The 20056-nt window shown below is 39.4% G+C and overlaps 1 protein-coding gene across 1 annotated transcript in view; it reads right to left on the bottom strand.

Annotated features, from left to right (window-relative positions):
• The window catches only part of LOC103181272 (V-type proton ATPase 116 kDa subunit a1-like), a 59092-nt gene extending 40965 nt beyond the window's left edge, over positions 1-18127 (bottom strand). The window contains exons 1-8 of the mRNA XM_042346984.1: positions 18011-18127; positions 16066-16144; positions 15818-15915; positions 13362-13490; positions 8066-8175; positions 6839-6965; positions 2265-2347; positions 2065-2158 (exon numbers count right to left, since the gene is read on the bottom strand). Of these exons, the coding sequence (XP_042202918.1) occupies positions 2065-2158; positions 2265-2347; positions 6839-6965; positions 8066-8175; positions 13362-13490; positions 15818-15915; positions 16066-16144; positions 18011-18127 (837 nt within the window). The remainder of the gene's footprint in view (positions 1-2064; positions 2159-2264; positions 2348-6838; positions 6966-8065; positions 8176-13361; positions 13491-15817; positions 15916-16065; positions 16145-18010) is intronic.
• Between the last annotated feature and the right edge of the window lie 1929 nt (positions 18128-20056).

Here is a 20056-nt window from a genome sequence, read left to right as displayed (position 1 = left end):
ATATTTATCTTAATATGAATGTATTTGGTATATTCCAACCCACATAATGTGGAAATGACATGGAAATGAAACTTGCACCATCTATTGTGTTCCAATAAACCCTTAATGCTACATTGTGAATTCAACACTTTGATTGATTTGGTCTGTGTAATACAGAGATTATGTGTAATATTTTTATGATGTCTAATGTGTGCAGGTTGCAAAAAATGTAGGTTAATCACTAAAATGGGAATGGGTTGTGAAATGAATTGTGAAATGACTCTCAGTGAGTGTTTTGAATGGCCTATAAGGTAAGAGGGGCCCAGGGAAAGCTCAGCATGCTGAGTAAACAGCAATAGTTTGTGTTGTACGTTCAACCAAGCCACTTTGCCTCTACTGTTTGAAACTCTCCCTAAATCTGTCCACATTGCACCCTTCCATTCCACTTTCAAAACCCTTTTAATAACCCATCTCTTTGACTGCACCTGCAGTAATATCCATTCAACTCCCTCTATTCCCCACTCTTCTCAAAGCTTTGAGATGTTTAACAACTTGAAAGCTGTTGTGTAAATGGGTGTATTTCTGATGTTTATCCAGTCTGTTTGCAAAAATGGTAAATTGTGCATGTCGGACAGAATGCGGAGATGTGGAAGAAACAGCAAAATTTATACAGAAAAATCTGAAATTGCATCATTCACCCAGATTCACATTGGTGGCCGTACTTTCAGGCACTACACCCCAAATCTCTGGAAATCCCTGCCTCAATCCCCCTGCCTTGCTCCCTTTAATTCATTTTCAGATCGCATCTGAAGACTTTCCTATTTGAGTGTACCTATGGTCACTTTCCCTTTCTACCAGGCTCGGAATCAAGCTCCACCTCTGTTAAGTGCTCTGAGACATTACCCTATGTGAAGGGGACTATATAAGTTGTTATAGTTTCAAAAGAACTGGGCTATATGGTCCTGGATGAGAGCTAACGTTCTCCAGTTGAATGTCAATAAGACAGAGGCTCTCCTGCTTGGCTCCCCTCAGTGCCTTCTAACCTCAGGCACTGAGAGCCTCAATCTTTGTGCAAATTAGCTGTCAGGTTCACTACAAATACACAGTCACTACATTTTGCTGTAAATCTTGTGAGTGCTTAGAGACATTTCAATGATATGATAATGCAGTACAATATATCAAATGCAAGGATTATTATTAGTAGTAGTTGCAGTATTTTGGAGCTGAAGTTCAGGAGATGATAATATGGAGATGAAGAGAGCAGGGGTGTGAGAGGGGGACAAGTCCCTACAGCAGAATAAAGTGATACAAAAGTGTTAAGTGAGGCAGGGAACCTCAGTAATACTAGAAAAATATCTTAATAGAAATTTTGGGTATGTACAGACAATATATTAGTATTTTAACATTCTAAATCTTATTCAGAAAGACAACGGACAGAAAAGCATTTGCGACTTAAAAGATTACACATGCTTTTATTCCTGCCCTCTTTAAGGGCTTTCCAATTTCCTAGGTGCATTTGTATCCACATACTGAACATTGTTGGCTCTGACCTCTAAATCGTTGCTCACTTTATTTACATCTTTAGCTGAAGGCTGCAGTTTTTTCCAGATATGATAACACTCACTGCACTTCAGGGTTTGAGACGTTTTGATCTGATTAACCACAGTATCAAAATCAAATTTCATCACTCGTTCTTAAAAGTACGTGCAAGGTACTGTATTATCAGTGATGTAAATCTGTAGTACACAGATGTTTGGGTTTTTTATAAAAGAAGTATATATTTCCAATCTAGCACTGATAAGCAAAACTATGATAAAAACATGTCTGACAAAGAATGGAGTGAAGTAACAGTGGCAAATATAGTGTTCAGATTGGAAGCAGATCTGTACCTAAGGCTGCAATCAATGTATGGTTTGAAAAATGCAAAATGTAAGTGCTTAGCATCAACCTGAGTCAATAGAAATTGGTGGGAGTTATGATGAGGATGATATTTAATGAGCAGGTTGCTACCTTGGGTTACTGTACTATGTGATTGCTTTCCAATTGTAAACATTACATTGTTAGACATGAGGCTTCAGAACTTACCATGCTCAGATCCGCAATCCGTGTATTTACACCAATGCTCAATTCCATTCTTTTGTGTAAAGATTCTGGGCAAGGATACATTGTGGCATGGAATCTGCAATAATAAAGGAGAAAGACAGGCATGAACTCTTCTCCAGGTCCATTCATTCCATTCCCTTTATTCTCATTGAATGTAATAGAAGAGTTTATAGAATATTTACCCTTCACATATTGTCTTCACTTTGCTTTTAAATTGCTCTCCTTGGAAGAAAACCATGAACACGTCTTTATTGACAAATTCATCCTACAGATAAAGAAAAGTGATAGGAATATATGTTATGCCAGTGAGATAAGTCCGTTTGATGAACACAAAAGTTCATATAAACAGGCCCCCATTGTTCGTCATAACCCAGTAATTGCTGGTTTAATATGCACACGTACATGGAATCAGTTTGCCTGCTCATTTTCTTATGACACTTGAAATCTTCATGTCTTAAGTTAAAGACTATTTAAGATATGTGCAAATTTTGGAAAAATCTCATTAGCCTTAATTTGGAAGTTTTGTTTTGTTTAAGACTACTTCCAAATTTAAGAATTATCCAATATTCACGTAAATTTTAAGGCATTTGGGAAGAAAATTCCACTGGAGTCGACATTTCATTTTCTGCACAAACATAAACTTACAGAATAATAGCTTCAAAATTAACGTTGCACTGAAGAATTTGCCAAATTCTGGACTTTGAAATGCTATACAAATAGATTGAATCAAGATCCAGAGAGAATTTCAATACCAATGTCTTAAACCTAGGATAGTGAGGAATTTGAATCTGAATTTGAAGTATACCTGTTTTCTTTCATTTGGCTTTTGTTCCAAGGGTGATTGCTTGCTCCAGTGGTTATTATTTATGTGTGAGTTTTTTTACAGAAAGTCCTGGCAGGTCATTTGACTAGAGAGGGCATGATCACATCCAAGGGTGCAACTTATAAACTAGAAATTTTGGTAAATAATTAATTCAGATTCTTCAGTTATACAGCCAATCTCATTGAGCAAATAAAATACAGATTCTACTATTGAATTTTTAATGTTTGACATCCAGTCTGTATCCATGAAAGACATCAGTGCTAAGCAACATGCAGGACACATGGAGAATATAGCTTTTCAGCAGAATAGCAGAAGCTGTTCTATGAATAATGCATTTTTTTTTACACCTGCTGTGGTGATATGAGTCAGCGACAGACCAGCTGAGGGAAGTCAATTACTATTTAATCTTTACGCACAGAAATGAGAGTGAGAGAGTGAGTGATCGTGAGGACCCTGTAAACTGAGGATATCAGGAATGATTTTACCTCAAAACAGACTACATCGCTACAACAAAGCCATCTGGATTAACTCATAAAACATTAAAATTCTGACTGCCTATGATTATTTTTACAAATTGGAAATATTTATCATATATTTCATCTGGGCCTTGACACATCATATTTTGGTCACATGCTCACAACGCCATTTCTAATTTATGAATATGTATGGTTTTCTGACAACAGCTCATCCAGAGATCTGAAAATGTCTTCTTAGTTTCCAGACCACATGTGGCAAAAGAGCTCATGATCTTTTAGGTCATGGTCAATGGTCACACGACAAGATAACATGATCCCAGGTCACACATTAACTGTACATTGACAGCTCAAAAGCAATGAATAGCTGTCTTATTAATAATGTGTGCAGGATACAAAATGCTGTATATTTTACTCACAGCAAGGGAATTTGATAAAATACGTTGGTCAATGAACTGCATTCACTTTTGCAATTACACAATCTCAGGATATGCTGATTCCAGCTATGATACAGAATTACTGATTCTTAGTTGTGCATTGGTGAGACCTAGGAACTCCTGTAGCTCAATGGTTAGAGCACTCTTCTCACATGCGAGAAGACTTGGGTTTGATTTCCGGGCCAGGCAAAACGTTGGGCAAGTTTCCTTATTCCACACACCTCTGTTTACCTAGCAGCAAATAGGAACCCGGTTGTTAGTCGATTGGCGGATCGCTTTTCCGGGGATCATAATCCCTTAAAAAAAATAATAATAATTTGGTCATTCAATCCGAAACAGTTTGTGGGACACTGCTGCGTGTAATTGGCTACTGCATTTTACCCACAAAATATAGTTATTTCACTTTAAAGTTTATTCTATGAAGCACTTTGAGAGGTCTCAAAGATGTGATAGGGCGCTATATCAAATGCAATACTTATTATTGTTATTATTATTAACTCTGCACAATACATTTTCAAAGTCTAAGGAAACCTGCTTTTTAATATGCTCTGAACAGAATAATTAGACACATGGTTAAGGGCTTCTGTTAAACTACCTGTGCTAATTTGACAAAAAAGTTTGCCTCTAAAATTGAAAATTGGACACTCACTCCATGGCTGCTCATCAGACATTGCTATTCGCAAATGGCTGCATCGTTTGCACAGTCACTACACTTTTACTCAGATGACATTTTCTCACAATGCACAAGTGCAGGATATTGCACCAGTAGCAGGGAATTACTCAAACCCATTGGAGAGTGAGCCAGATTCATGCAATTCATGGACTGTAGGTGAAAGTATCCACTAACCACTTTTCACATGAATAATGCAAAACTGAATGGCTTTATGAAGGATGCCATGTCTTCTCTGCTTAATGAATTAATTTTTAAACAAATTGTAGAGCAAAGGTTCTTAAATTAAAATTAGCTCCAGGTAATTACTGATTTTGTTTGGTTCAACAGGAGTGATACAATCAGCGCAAAAAAAAGTTACAATAGTGGTAAATGGACCTTGTGCTAATGAGCCCAAATAAAGCAGGAGGGTCCCAGCCTTGTTCTCGGTTATGTGTTAGCTGAGCTCAGCCAGAACTCACAACAACAAGAACAACTTGCACTTATATAGCACCCTCCATGCTGGGTAGAGTCTTAGAGCACTTAACAGTGATGGAGCCTGACTCTGAGCCGGGTGGGTGGGGGGGTGACGAGGTGTCAGTACGCACGTTCGAAGAGGAAGGTTTCAGGTTAGACTTGAAAAAGGGAGAGGGGGCAAGGCGAACAAATTGAGGGAAAGTGTTCTAGAGTTTCGGGGCCTAGTGGCTGAATGTGCGACCTCCGATGACGGGGAGCAGGTTGCGAGGGACGAGCAGGAGGCTGGTGCCAGTCTGATGGTTTAGGGAGTGAGGAGGTCGGAGAGGTAGGGAGATGCCAGAGGGTGAAGGAATTTAGCCTTTAAGTGGGGTCTTCTTGGAGCTGAACTGGCTCCAAGGCCCAGCAATGTTATGTCAGAATCGAGTCAGCCCTCTGTGGTGATCTCGGTTGTCTGGTTCCTGAGCCAGGCAGGTCCGCAGTATTCCAGGGCACAGCCAGCCTGGCTCATTGGGCAGACCGGTCACTGGGGGAAGGGAGCCATCCCATTCACCTCCTGTTAACCTTGCAAGCCAAAGCTCTAAAGAATATTGTTGTCCTAGGTGCCAGAGCAGCGGTATCAATGAAAAAAGCTATGCGGTTTTAGCTGCTTAGACTCCAACTTTCGGGATTTAGTTAAACAGGATGTGTCCCTCCCTGGAGTCAGTGTGCATTCCATTCCAATAATCTATCCCAGGGATTTCTACGTGTGGGTGGGATGCTTGGAAATCTCAGTTTGGTTCGGATATTCTTAAGCATAGTGATGGGTTTCCGCATGTGTCAGACCTTGGTTGACCAAACAAAATTGTCAGCTGGAGTATTGAAAAAGAATGCTACAAATGTTCGTTCCATTATTTCTGGGTTAGGGAAAGAACAATCAGTTAGGTTTCTCACTCCTTTTGAAAAGTGTATGCTTGTACAGATGCTAGGTAAGGGCAGTACTGGACTCAGCTATAATACTACTATTACTAATAATAATCTTTGTATTTGATATAGCGCTTTATCACGTCTTCGAGATGTCTCAATACGCTTCACGGAATATACTGTAAAGTGAATTGACTCTCTATATTTTGTGGGCAAAACAAGGTAATCAATTGCGCACAGCAGTGTTCCACAAACTGTTGTAGATTGACTGACCAAATTATTATTTTTATTTTTGAAGGGATTATTACCCCCAGAAAAGCGATGTACCAATCAACGAACAAGGTTGTGTACATGTTTAGTGAGTTTGAGGGATAGGCAGGGAAGTTTAGGGATTTTAGAACCACTAGTGAGAAGACGTTGACGGGTGCCAAGGAGGTTGGCTTCTGTATTGTCCATGTTCAGCTGTAAAAAGTTAATGCTCATCCAGGCCTTCATATCAGTCAAGCTTGCAGTCAGAATATTGATAAGACTGGCATTATGACTAGAGGAGGGAAAATAGATTTTGATGTCATGCGCATATATGTGGAAGTTGGCCCCATGTATGTGGATGCTATGAACACAAAGGAGCATGTAAATGAAAAAAAGAGAGGGCTGAGAATAGAGCCTTAGTGTACATCACATGTGATTGTGTGAGGCGGGAGGAGGAACCATTAGAGGAGACAGAATAGTGTTAATGGGTCAAGTAGGACTTGAACCAGGGGAGAGCAGTCTCACTGAGATGGTTAAGGGAGGAGAGACAACCAAGGAGAATGGCATGTGCCAAAACAGCTGAGATATCCAATAGGAAAAGGAGGCAGAGGGAGCCCTGGTCTTAGAGGCATTTGTAACCTTGACAAGCTATTTTGTTAAATCATTATAATAAGACAAAAAGGACACAAATCTGGTGGTTGCAAATGCTCATAGACCATTGATGAACAATCAGAAATTGATTTCTTACAGCCATGGGATCCTCCACTGGGACATCAATTTTGACATGACGTAAAACAATGTTTCCATGGCAGACTCTCCATAGTAATCTCTCGAAAGCAGGAAACCTTTCTCGCTTGATCACTCCAGCCACAAAGCTGTACAAAATACACATAAGAGATCATATTTATTCATTACATTTAAACCTAATGGGATCAAGATCTACACCAGGACTTGAGTTCATAATCCAAGCTGACACTGCAGGGCAATGCAAAAAGAGTGCTGTATTGCTGGAAGTACACTTATTTGGATGAAATGTTAAACTTGTTCCAGTAATTGAGATGGACATTAAATGTCCTTTGACAATATTTTGAGGAAGAGAGTTCCCCTGGTGTCTTGACTCGCAATTCCTCATTCAAACTCCCCCAAAGATTGATTAGTCACAATAGCATTGCTGGCACTCACTAATTACTGTGTTGGCTTACATAACAACAGTAAAAGCATTCAAAGTAACTTGTATAATAATAATCCTTGCATTTGATATTGTGCCTTATCACATCTTTAAGGCATCACTATCATTTCACAGAATATAAAGTGAATTAACTGTATCTTTTGCGGGCGAAACATGGCAGCCAATTGTGCACAGCAGTGTCCCACAAACAACCGTAGTTGAGTGACCACGTTTTTATTATTTTTTATTGTTCACAAAGTATAAAGAACTTTGTGGTATTCTGACATGATAAGGTGATACATTAAATGCACGTGTTATTATTATTGAAGCTTGGCTGCACACACATGTATCAGATTGGTGCAATTGGAAACCACTCTCGCCTCTGGTTCCGAAGTGGTTGTGGTTCAAGCCTCACTTTTTGAGGTTTTGAGCTCCCATTCTAGTCTGACATTCCAGTGCAGTGTAATTGTGCAGTCAGAAGTGCCAATCCTTGGATGAGACATTAACCAAGGTCCATCTGTCTGTTTAAGTTGGATGTTAAAGATCTCATGACACTTTTGAAAAAGGAGTTTCTCCTGGTGCCCTGTCCAATGATCTTCCCCCAAAATTGGGCTTTGACTTCATGCCTGTTTGTGGGTCATTGCTATATACAAACTGTCTGCTGCGCATACAATTACCATACTTGACAGCAATTACTTGTGAAGCACTTTGAAGTGTTTCAGTGTTATAATTATTATATTGATTGCAAGGATTATTATTCAAACGTTTTCACAGATCTTTCAATAACATATGATAGACTAAAATTACCTCAATTTCAGACGTCCTCCTCCACTCGTGCTGCTGAGTCTTCTTGAAAATGCGGTTACAGACACTGACTCTTCAGAGGGGAGCTCAGAGCCTGAGAGCTGAGACTCTGCCTGAAAAACGAAAGCCCAATACACATTAAAAAAAAATAATGCCTACCAACCTCAAAGTGATTTTCTAATATACCTCCCATTGGCAGAGAATCAGTTCCTCTATTTTTTACACTTGTTTCAAATTGAAAGGGTAAATATAGGATCATTTTATTCAAAGGCGAAAAATATTGTAAGTAAGCCAAAACTGTAACATGGAGCTGCAAAGTATGTCATTCAGTGTAATACTACACCGATAGAATTTCTGCTCTGTTAATCTCTCTGATGACAAATGCCTTAAATCCATTCTAAAAAGAAAGTTAAGATGGTATTCTCATAATTATCATTTAACTCCAGTGCTATAAAATGCCACGAGTGGCATGTTAAATGGTCACAGTGGCTGTCTTAATGGCCTCTAGAAGCAGATTTGAGCTCAATCATTTTGATGATTATCACATCTATAACAACAAATTGCATTTATATAGCGCCTTTCTTGTTGGGAGGTCATCCCAAGGCGCTGGAAAGTGATGGGTTTGCACTCGAGCTGAGGGCTGGAATCAAGAGAGGTAGAGGGCAAGGGGAGAGGTGAGCAGATTACCGAAGGCACAGTTGAGAGAAAGGTCTTGTGACAGGCCTTGAAGCAGGCAAGGGAGGGGAAGAGGTGGAGGGATGGAGTTCCAGAGGGTGGGGGCAGAAAGGCTGAAGGCCTGACCGCTGATGGTGGAGTAGGCAGCGCAGGGTATGTGGAGCAGAGCGAGTGGACAGGTTGATGAAGTTTTAATAGGTTACAGAGGTAGGGAGGAGGTAGACCATGGAGGGCATTATAGTTGAGGACAAAGATCTTGAACTCCATCCTCTGAGGGATGGGGAGCCAGTGAAGCCTAGTGAGGAGAGTACATGAGCTGCAGAATTCTGAATAATCTGCAACTTGTAGAGAGAGGAATTGGGAAGTCTGGTGAGCAGGGAGATAGCATAGTCAAACCTGGATGTAATTAAACCATGGATGAGGATCTCAGCAGCCTGAGGGGAGAGATAGTGGCAGAGGTGGAGAAAGGCAGAACAGATCATTGCACACCTGTGGGGTTTAAAAGATAATTGAGGGACAAATAATTATAAGAGCATTCTAGAATGGTCTTCATCCTCCCTTTAATATTCTCTGCACTAACAACAAACTGTAATCTGGTTCACAGTATCACTGCTGTAAGCGCTGTAAGAAGCATGTTAGTGCCTACATGAAATTTACTTTTATTAGTGCACTGCCAATCTGATCTCAGCTGAAACCACTGCGACAAGAGCTGCTCAGCCTGTGGCTGTGAAGATCACAGATGCTCTGAATGTTTTTGCCTCTGGTTCATAGCAGTCATCTGGTGAAGATTTAATAGGCATTAGGAAAGAATGAGGTCTAGCTACATGCAAAAAATGCTTGATTGAAATGTTGAGGCCAGCTTACAGGCTCAGACTTTTCTATTAGTGGTACAGATCAACAGCTGGAGAAACAGGAACAATTCTACATCAATCCTTTCTTCCCAGAGATTGTGATGTGTTATTGAATATGCACGGGTGTAGATTAAGATACCTGCAATCATTTCCATTGGCTACCTCAACTACTAAGTGTTTCTTCAATCATTGTGTCATGGGGTCTTTTGTGCTGTAAATGTTCTAATGATTCTACGATAAAAGTTTTACATTTGAATGCACAGATACTCACAATCAACACTTAAACTTCTTCCTAAGGCATTCATCCTTGTCTGGATACCTAGTTAATTGGGTATTTCATCTTATAGCTCATAACTTCATTGCACAATATACAAATGTCAGGGAAACACAGAAACAACCGGACACACGACGATACTCTCCATTGTTCAGCAAATGTTTGGTCTCCATGGTCATGACAGCTAAGCCAGGGCTTTTCTAAGATAAACAGGACTTTATACTGAATATGGAACAAACCGTGCAATGGCAATGAAATATCATTACAAGATATACGATCATTATAAACTATCTTCTATAATAAAGCTCAAATTTCTATTTTGTTATACCATGACCTTTCCCATTACCTGAATTTATGAGTAATCAGAAATATATGGATATTAAAACAATGATTCAAATCTAGGTATTGTTGATTTGCACAACATGATATGTGGTAGTCTTCATGTTTTTGCATGTCAGGCAGTTGATTGGACATTTCAGCTTTATCTTTTTTACCACGTGTAAACATTTTCTAACCTCCCAACACGTTTGGTGACCTGAGCCTGAATTATTGAACCTGAAGGTGATAACCTCCCAAGTTTGTTTTGTGATACAGTCCTACTCACTTACCAGTTTATATTGACATCCTGCCTATGTCGACAAAAAAGTGAAATGGCAGGTATTAGGGGACTCATTATAGGAAACTGTAATGTTCCTATATATTCAGAAACTGTTCACAATGGCCAAAAAATTCCTCTGTGAAAGTCCTTAGAATCCAACATATGGAAAATCAACCCCATTATTTTCTTGGTAAAACATGGGATTATCTTTGAAGGAAGCTTCAGTGTATCATGTAAACTATCGTGCACAATGCCTATAAAACACAATATTCAGATTGTAATGAAGAATTACATTAAAGCTAATTTAAGTGTAAATGATGGCTCACATTAATTTAATTACATTAACGACAAAAATAATGAGGTTCTGTTAAGTGTTACACTGAGAACAGGATTAGAAGGGAGGATTCAAGATAGAGCTGAATTTAAATCGGACGTCTTTCAAGAACATCAATCCTTTGTTTTGAAACAGACTTGGTGAAGTATATCTATTTAATTGATTTGTTTCTATTAAAAAATGGTTTGCTTCAGAAGACAGGTTGAACCTTTTGACAAAGGATGTGGATTCATAATTCAGCAAAGGTTGCCCAACTTCTTCTGCTGTTAAATGGAGAATCCTCTAACAAATTAGCTTACCATCGCGTTAAGAAGGATACTGTTTAATTGGAATCAGAGTATTTTAAAGGAAGCTATCCATAAAGTAATAATGGTTTGTTTTTGATGACGGAGTGTAAAACATTGTGAATGATACAACAGGATTCCACTTCAAAAAATCTAATACTTCACAAGTTCATAGAAATTACCCATTTATACTGGTTCTATCAGAAAATGCTAGAGTTCATCCCCGTCATATCTTATATCTTGGATTCACAATCTCAGCCTGGATTGTCTAAATATTCACCAAGCACCAAATATAATAATAATAAATTGGTCACTCAATCCACGACTGTTTGTGGAACACAGCTGTGTGCAATTGGCTGCCGTGTTTTGTCCACAAAATATACAGTCAATTCATTTTACAGTATATTCTGTGAAGCGCTTTGAGACGTCTCGAAGACGTGATAGAGAGCTATATCAAATGCAAGGATTATTATTTTAATGAAACTAAAAAGCTAATGGCTAAAAGACTAATGATGATAAATTTAATTCAGCCTGAAAGAGAGATGTAGAATTTGTTTGGAAGCCACTATCCAAAAATAGGTCACTGCTTGTTTTTCCTTGAACTTCCTTCTCTAACTACTCCTTGCTATTGTTGCTGACATCCTCAACCTTCCTGGTCTCTCTCAAACTCCCTGAACTAGTATGCCACCTTGGCTTTTGGTGCAATCTGCAGCTCTCTTTCCTCCCTCACATATGATCTCCGACCAAGTAACTTTTCTGCATCTTTGCCACATCATCCACCTCCATCCCTACCTCATATCCGATTCTGCCAAAATTCTCCTTCATGCCATCATAACTTCTATGCCATCATAAGCACTATGAGATGTTACTCTTATGTGAAGGATGGTGTATAAATGCAAGTTTTAGTTACTGTGGTTGTGTTAATTTAGTCATGAGGTAGTGATGGCAGCACAGAGTGGGTGGGGGACGTGAAGCAGGCTGGTGCTTGCTGGACGGAAAGAATGGCCGTCAGTAGAGTTGCTGGAGGACGTAGAGATATGATGGGGTGAAACTGTGGAGACAACTGAAAGTGCGGTCGGGAATCTTGAATTTGATCTTGAATACCCTCAGCTTGAGCCTTTATTTCACCCTCGGTTGTAACTCAAATATTGGTTTTATGACATTATTGGACTTATTTACAGTTGAGAGGAAGGGCCGGATGAGAAAAAGAATGAAATGAATGTAAACGCTGCACAATGAGCCTTCTCTGCAGCAATCAAGAAAAAGAATCATTCCAAAATTAAATTGCGGTCATTGTCACAGCATGGCAGCTGATCCTGATGGTTTCTGCTGTGCCAGCTAAAACACTTCAGTAAAGCTTGTCAGCATTTTGTTGCAGAAGCTACAGCCTGCCCTTTGTGCTGCTAGTTGGCAGGAGTCTGTTTGTATCCCTCAGCTGAGCATATTGGTTGTTTATGTTGATTTGTGGTGAAAGTAAAAACTAAGTGAAAAAAAGTTTTCGCCAATCATAATTTGACTTTCCAGTCAAGGAATAGTCTACATCTGTAATGGTCAGGGGTGGATTAGCTAAACAAGTTTTCATGTGAATTCCCGAGTGTTCTCATTATTGGCTCTTGATACTTGTCACCCCAGAGCTGACCATCTAGGTGACTGACAGCTCAAAACAGCCAAGCATTGCCCAGAACCTGACCTCCATGATGCCCAACAGCTTCCACAGTCACTCATCATCTAGGGCCCACCTTCCTGATGACGGACAGCTATGATAGACAATCACCAATCAGATTCATTCCCAAGAATTGGGATCATTTTACCTGAAAATCCTAAGTCCTTTCAAGGAGCGAATGTCTCACTGCAAATAGATAACATACCTGCCTAATGTGTTCTCGTAATTACATGAGGAAGAATATAATTATGAGATTGTAATTATAGTTTTATCAGTCAGGCCACATGATAACACAATAACAGACTGAACACACTAATGGTTAACAATAATAATAATATTATTGGTTATATGGTTAAATGGTTATATGGTGATGTGGATGAGGCAGATTGGGGTTGGGGGAATTAAATCTGAGGTTAGGCCTAAGGCACCCCAGATAGACTCCAAACCTCACTGTTAGCCCCTCTGAGTATTTTCTAAAAACAAAAATAGACATTTTAATATATTTCCCACATATAGGGGGACTTTAATATTTTGTTTGACAGCATTTGAGGCACTTGTTATTCCATGATGGTCCAATAACACAAATGCATTCAGGACATATGTGGCACAAAGTGACATACCTCTTCAAAGAAATCTTCAGTTATCTGAAGAAGGAATTTTAGCTCCGTCAGCTCCAAGCAATTATTTTTCAAAGCTTCCTGGTTTGTGTTGATCTCTTTCAACTCTTTTTCTAGCTTTTCAAAAGCAGCCTAAATGAGAAATTGTGGAGATTTTACTGCTTGAATTCCCTCCAGCACTGCACAGTGCACTTTAAAAGGGGGCAGATAAATCTAATTAAAATTGATTTGCTGAGAGGACAATAGATTGAAATGTTAAGGCATCATTTTATAAGAGGGCTTAAAATGTCTATTTTATCTGAAATGACAAATAAGATATGAAATCTGTTAACACCAATGGTTCTTTTGCATCTTTTAATACACACGTACATTTCTCTCTTAAAGCGTCATCGCAAATTATTTCTTCATCCTATCCAATGGCCAAATATTGCGTGAATTAACAAGATAACAATGTGTTGTCCAAATCTATTATGCTGTGTAGAAGGAAATAATTAAAATGTTATTATTGTTAGCTTTTGGTGTAAGGATACATTCGAGACTTGCAGTTGCACACAGAGGGTGTTAAAATGTGATGTTTGTGAAACAATCTGTTAGAAAATGTTGCAATTTTGACCCCAGTGTTTCTGCCTCATTATGAAAAAAATCAGTCAGTCATGGGGGTTATAGTTATTGGATTACATGAGAAATGCAAGTGCTGTGTCTCATTATGTCCTGTGATACGCATTACTCAGGTACTGAGGAACCGGGTAACTAAACTGCCTGAAAAGCAGACTTGTTCTCAGACTAAAAGTAATTTAATCCACTGAGAACAATTGTAGAAAACACAATTGTGAAGATTTTAGCTCTGTCACTGATAACGATAACCCTATCCTGCTTGAAGGGCACGACAGAAAAGCAAGTTGTTGTTATTGGTAAAGAGTAGATATTCTATAGTGTTTGACTACTTTACCCATCCAGGATAATAGTATTGGTAGACACGGATCCTAACCCAAATGGGAACCCTCAATAAAATGACACAACTGGAGTGATGCCTGAGGGGAAGGAGGTGGAGTCTAATACGAGGAAACTGCTCATACAATAACAACAGATGGGCAAACTGCTATCATAGATGATTGAGTTCCTAACCAGGGGCTAGAGTTTTCACCTCCTTTGACTGTGACTGACCTCTTTGAGTTTCTCTCTGACTGACCTGCCTTTGCTGAGCAAGGTTTGCCAGCTCTTGACCTGCAGCTCTACACACAGGGCAAAGAAGCACTGGAAGGGTCAGTACCAGACACTGCTCCTGATGGCTGATCATGGAGAACCATGGGTGGTAGTCACAGAGATGGTTGGGCCTGGACCATACAGCTGTCTTTTTTTGGATGGATTATTACAATAAGAAAGCTAAGAGCAGGCAAGGGAAGATACATTCAACGCTAAATGGTTAATTTCTATAGAAATATGTGTAAAAATATAAAAAAATCAAATAGTTTTAAAAGAAAATTCAACTATATCCACAGTGCACTTGCGTTTTCACTGTAAAATATATTTCCTGTTTTCCCAATGACCTAGTTAGCAAACTGTAAAACTAAATACACAGATCAGAATGTCGCACCTTCGATTCCTAAACTGTGCTGAGTTAGGTATTCTTGAACAACAGTTGAGGGGCTAACAAAGGATAGAGAAGAGAAAATTCAGCCAGGTCTCTTGCTCCTGATTACTTTGCAATGACTTTTGCTGGTGTGGATGTCAGGGTCAGATAGTGTTCAGCTGTCATGCTTTCAATGGTTAATTGATCTGACAATATTCACTGTCTCTCTCGGTTTTCACAGGACAAATTGTCACTTCACACTGGTATTGGATAGCTACCCATAGTCATGGAAACTTACCTTAACAGTTGGCTACAATACACTACAATTTACATTGATAGGGTGCCTTTTAGGTAGGGAGGACGTCTCAAAGCATTTTATAATGCTGGCTGGGCACCTGAATGGGGGAAGAAAGATGGTTGTGGAGAAAGATGATTGAAAGCGTGGTCAAAGAGGTAAGTCAATAAGCCTCTGGGAAGGAGTTCCAGAGAGAAAGGGCAGAATTGCTGAAAGCTCACCTTCATTCACAAGTTTGGCTCATGGTGGGGTGGATAGGGCGGGGGACATGAAGCAGACCAGTGTTCACTGAGCGAAGGGAGGGGAAGAAAGAAAGGAGTGGGAAGAACAAAAATAGAAAAACAAAATGTTGCATATTCATATTTATATCTTCTCCATAGAAAACTCACTGCAGTAATCTTTCAATCCATAGGACAGCGCTGTGCTATTTCCATGACTGGGTACATAAATTCTTCATTCGCGGCAACAGAATTTCATTTTACAATACATTTTGCAGACATTATAAAGCCATCTGTGTTGAAAGAAACAGAACACAGCAATTTGCTGTAGAAGCAGTAAATGGGACAGACAGCTTTTGCTGAAATCAATACTGACCTCTAATTCAATTACATCCCTCGGGCAAGGTGCCTTATCAATTTCACCACTTTCAATGATTGGAATATTAGCCTTTGTAATTTCTTTCTCTAAAAAGTCTGGAAAGGAAGATTTGCATTGTGAGAAACACCTTGAAATTCAAGCACTTGTCACTTTGCAATAATTGTGGAGCTAATTCATCTTTTATAAATGACAGGAGTAAAATGTTAACTATATAAATAGGAAATGATCTCCATAGAAAAACCTACGTAGAATTCTCTCCATCTCTTGACATCGCTTGACCTCATTCACAAACTTCCTCTGGAAAATGATAGTGCCTGGATTCAGCTGTGCGATTGTGGGAAGAATCAAATGAAATATGATTGAACAATTACTCTTGTGTAAGTTGAACTGAAGAGTTTATCTGACTTTAATCTTCTGCTGATACCTTTTCAACCACTGATTCATATTTCATTAAAATAAACATTCTGGAACTGCATGCAGCAAATTAAAAACAAGATTAATATGCAGCAAATGATTTTCATGAGAACGTGACTGGGAAAAATTTTGCATTCTGAAGGGCATAGGAATAAACAGAACTGGAAAAGAACCATCTGGTCAATCTCAAAGTAAAAAAAAACTTGTACTCTCTCAAACTCTCCTCAATTGAATTCTTCACCAAAATAGCTGATCTAATTCCCTCTTGAATTTATCAACACAATCTGCCTTCACTTCTCCCTCTTTCACATAGTCACCGTTCTTTGTGTAAAATAATTGAATCTGAACTGATTTTTCACCTTCCTTCAACTGAGCTTCAGTCCGTTTCCCCTGGTTCTAGATATAATATATCACCTAAATGTATTATTAGGGTTCAGTCTATTATATACCTTCTAGAATCTTCAATACGATCTCCCCTGAACCTTGTCTGAATATTTCCAGCTACTGAAGACTCTTGCCAACAAGTTCTATTAATTCTTCAAGAACTCTCATAGATTTGTCATGCACAACCCCTTTCTCAAAAAGCCACGATGAGTGTACCCTATAATTTTATATTTCACTAGATGCTCCATTCCTTCAGGTTGACCTACAATATTGTTCCAATGGCCTTTTGATTAATCTGGGTTTTTGTTTTAATTCTTTTGTTAAAACGGTGTCCTTGTCCTGTAATTCTCAGATACCATTCATGATGCCCATTTCCTTAAGTACTCTTGTGTGCACTTGATCCGGGCCTGGTGCCCTGCCTTTCTTTAGTCTCTCAGTCAACAACAACAACAAATTGCATTTATATAGCACCTTTCACACGGGGTAGTGTCATGGAATGCTTGACAGTGGCAGAAGCCTAACAATGTGCCAGGAGGAGAGAGAGGGGGGAGGTGATCGTAAGCAAGATTTTTAGGTAGGATTTGAAGGTGGCGGGGGAGAGGTTATTCAACCCTTTCTCATCCCTCACTTATAATGGAGCTCCTGAGACATTGGACCCAGTTGACTGACAAGATTATGACAAGATTTCCCTGTATTTAGTTTGCAATCTCAGTGATGATTTTTTTTGGAAGAATTCCATTTCCTCTGTACTCTTACTATCCTTTTAAGGTTGGACTTGAAGACAGATAGAGAGGGTGCGAGATGGAAGGGTTGAAGAAGGGAGTTTCAGAAGTTTGGGGTGTAGAATTGGAAAGTTTAGCCACTGATGGTGATGTGGATAGATCAGGGGACCCACGGCAAGCTTGTGTTAGCTGAATGGAGTAGAGGAGTGAACTAGGAAGCAATTAAAGAGATAGGGAGGTGCTCAGGTATGAAGGGTAGGGTGAAGTTAGTGGAGTCCTGTAGCTCAGTGGTTAGAGCACTCGCTTTGCAAGTGAGAGACCTGAGTTCAATTCCAGGCAGGGCAAAACCTTGGGCAAGTTTCCTTACTCCACACGCCTAATAGTAATCCCTCCAAAAAACAACAATAATAAATTGGTCATTTTCAATCTATGACTGTTTGTAGGACATTGCTGTGCGCAATTGGCTGCTGCGTTCGCCCACAAATATACAGTCAATTCACTTTACAGTATATTCTGTGAAGCGCTTTGGGACGTCCTCCCGACGTGAAAAGCGCTATATCAAATGCAAGGATTATTATTATTATTATTATAAGTCTATTTACAAGCAAATAAAAAAAGACTTTCACTGTGTTAAGCACATAAATAAGGAGCTCCTTCAAAAATAACTCACATCTCTGAACTGCACCATCCCCAGCTCTCCCAGTGCGTTAATACAGTAGTATGCTGTTTCAGTCTGGAAGAAAAGTTGGACTAAGCACATCTCTTCGCTTCGGAAGATGGAGCTCATTTTCACTCGGGGTCTGTCTGCTAAGAGTAATACTGAAGAAACAATTATTTTTGCAGTATTTGGTAAAAAATGATAATAGACCCTCTTCCTGGCGAAACATGGGCTGTGTACATCACTTTGTGAAAGTGATAAATGAACTGAAGTGATATTCCAAAGCTTTTTGTTCATCTCATTGATTTTGGAACGTGTCGGAAATCAACTACAACTGCAGCAGCAGCACCTGACCAAAGGAATCTGACCAGGATGCTTCACAGTGTGAATATTTTTATTGGAAGAAGTGAATCGCTCGCAAATCTTGTTAACAAAATGCCACCAATCCCAAATAAAGCACTCTATTCTGAGGAAGAATTGTTAGTGGTTCTATGAACAAGAATAAAAACGGGTGACAATTCAAAGCAAGCTGTGCAACATGAGCTGTCTACATCAGTTTATGAAAGTGATAAATGAACAGCAAGTGGATTCTGGCCCAACAATAATATTAATAGTTATAAAATTAACCTTACCTTGTGAATGAGTCCCTGAGCAAAAACACAAACACCAATGGATGTGTTATGGAACCAAATGAAAATAGTGCTACCACTAATGGGAGCTTTATAACTTAATGAAAAGCCAATTGGTGTCTACTTTTTGCATCAGTAAAAATTGTTCCAGGGCTTTTCAGCCACAAATCAATTTAATTAATGTGACAGATTCATCAATGGGACCTCTCAATCTGCTTAAGATTGTGTATATTTTTGTTATCAACGCATTGAATGAACATGGAACTCAGAAAATCTCATTGTATTATCATAATTTGTTGTGTCAGCCAAGTTTAGCTGGTAGCACTCTTGCCTCTGATTTAGAGGATTGTATCTCCACATTGGGAATTTGAACTCATATAGCCTTGGCTGACATTCCAATGTAGTGCTGTGGGTGTACTACATAATTGGAGATGTCCTTCAGATGAGACATTAAACCAAGTCTGCCACTTCAAAAAGAGAAGAGAGTTTCTCCAGGTGTTAGAGCCAACAATCCATTCAAATAAAATTGGTAGTGACTTCATGGCTGTTTGTGGGACATTGCTTTGCACTAGGGTGGAAAACAGATTATTTGTGGCCCAGTTAAGCTACACATTAACCACTGGATTCAAATACAGTGGCGGCATTAGGCACATGCAACTCATGCAATTTCATGGGGTCAGAAGCAGCGAGGGAGAAATGGGTTGCCATTGTGAAATTCCCCTGTAAATCGCCTTTCCGCCACCCAAACCTGTTGGGGGGAGGGGGGAATGGGCGCTCGGACTGATGGACATCTCACTGCAACCAATCAGCGACCAGTCCGGGCCCACACCGGCTGCCCTTCAGCGAATAGCCACACTAATTTTGGTTGGCTGGGGACTAGGGGCCCCGGAAGCAGGCTTTACATGGGCCCTGGAGTGCAAATACTGCCTCTGTTCAAATACCATACAATTCAGATGCTCAATATTTTATTAACAAATAAGCGATCAGGCCATGTTCAGTAGTTAGGTCAGAATATCTCTGACAGTTTCTAAATAATAATAATAAGAAGAATCCTTGGATCTGATATAGCGCTTTTCACATCTTCTGGACATCTTAAAGCACTTCATAGAATATATTGTAAAGTGAGTTGACTGTATATTTGTGAGCGAAACGCGGCAGCCAATTGCGCACAGCTGTGTCCCACAAACAGTCATTGATTGAAAATGACCAATTTATTATTGTTTTGGTTTTTGGAGGGATTATTATTAGGCATGTGGAGTAAGGAAACTTGCCCAAGGTTTCGCCCTGCTTGGAATTGAACCCAGGTGTCTCGCTTGCAAGGCGAGTGCTCTAAACACTTAGCTATAGGACTCCAGGTGCATCAGAAATAGCCTTTTCCACACATTGCTTCCTTTTATACAAAGAATTCTCAAATCTTTGTTTTGATGGA

This window comes from Callorhinchus milii, unplaced genomic scaffold, assembly GCF_018977255.1.
Source record: "Callorhinchus milii isolate IMCB2004 unplaced genomic scaffold, IMCB_Cmil_1.0 Scaffold2, whole genome shotgun sequence".
NCBI classification, from domain to species: domain Eukaryota; kingdom Metazoa; phylum Chordata; class Chondrichthyes; order Chimaeriformes; family Callorhinchidae; genus Callorhinchus; species Callorhinchus milii.
This window is presented reverse-complemented; position numbering and strand designations above follow the sequence as displayed.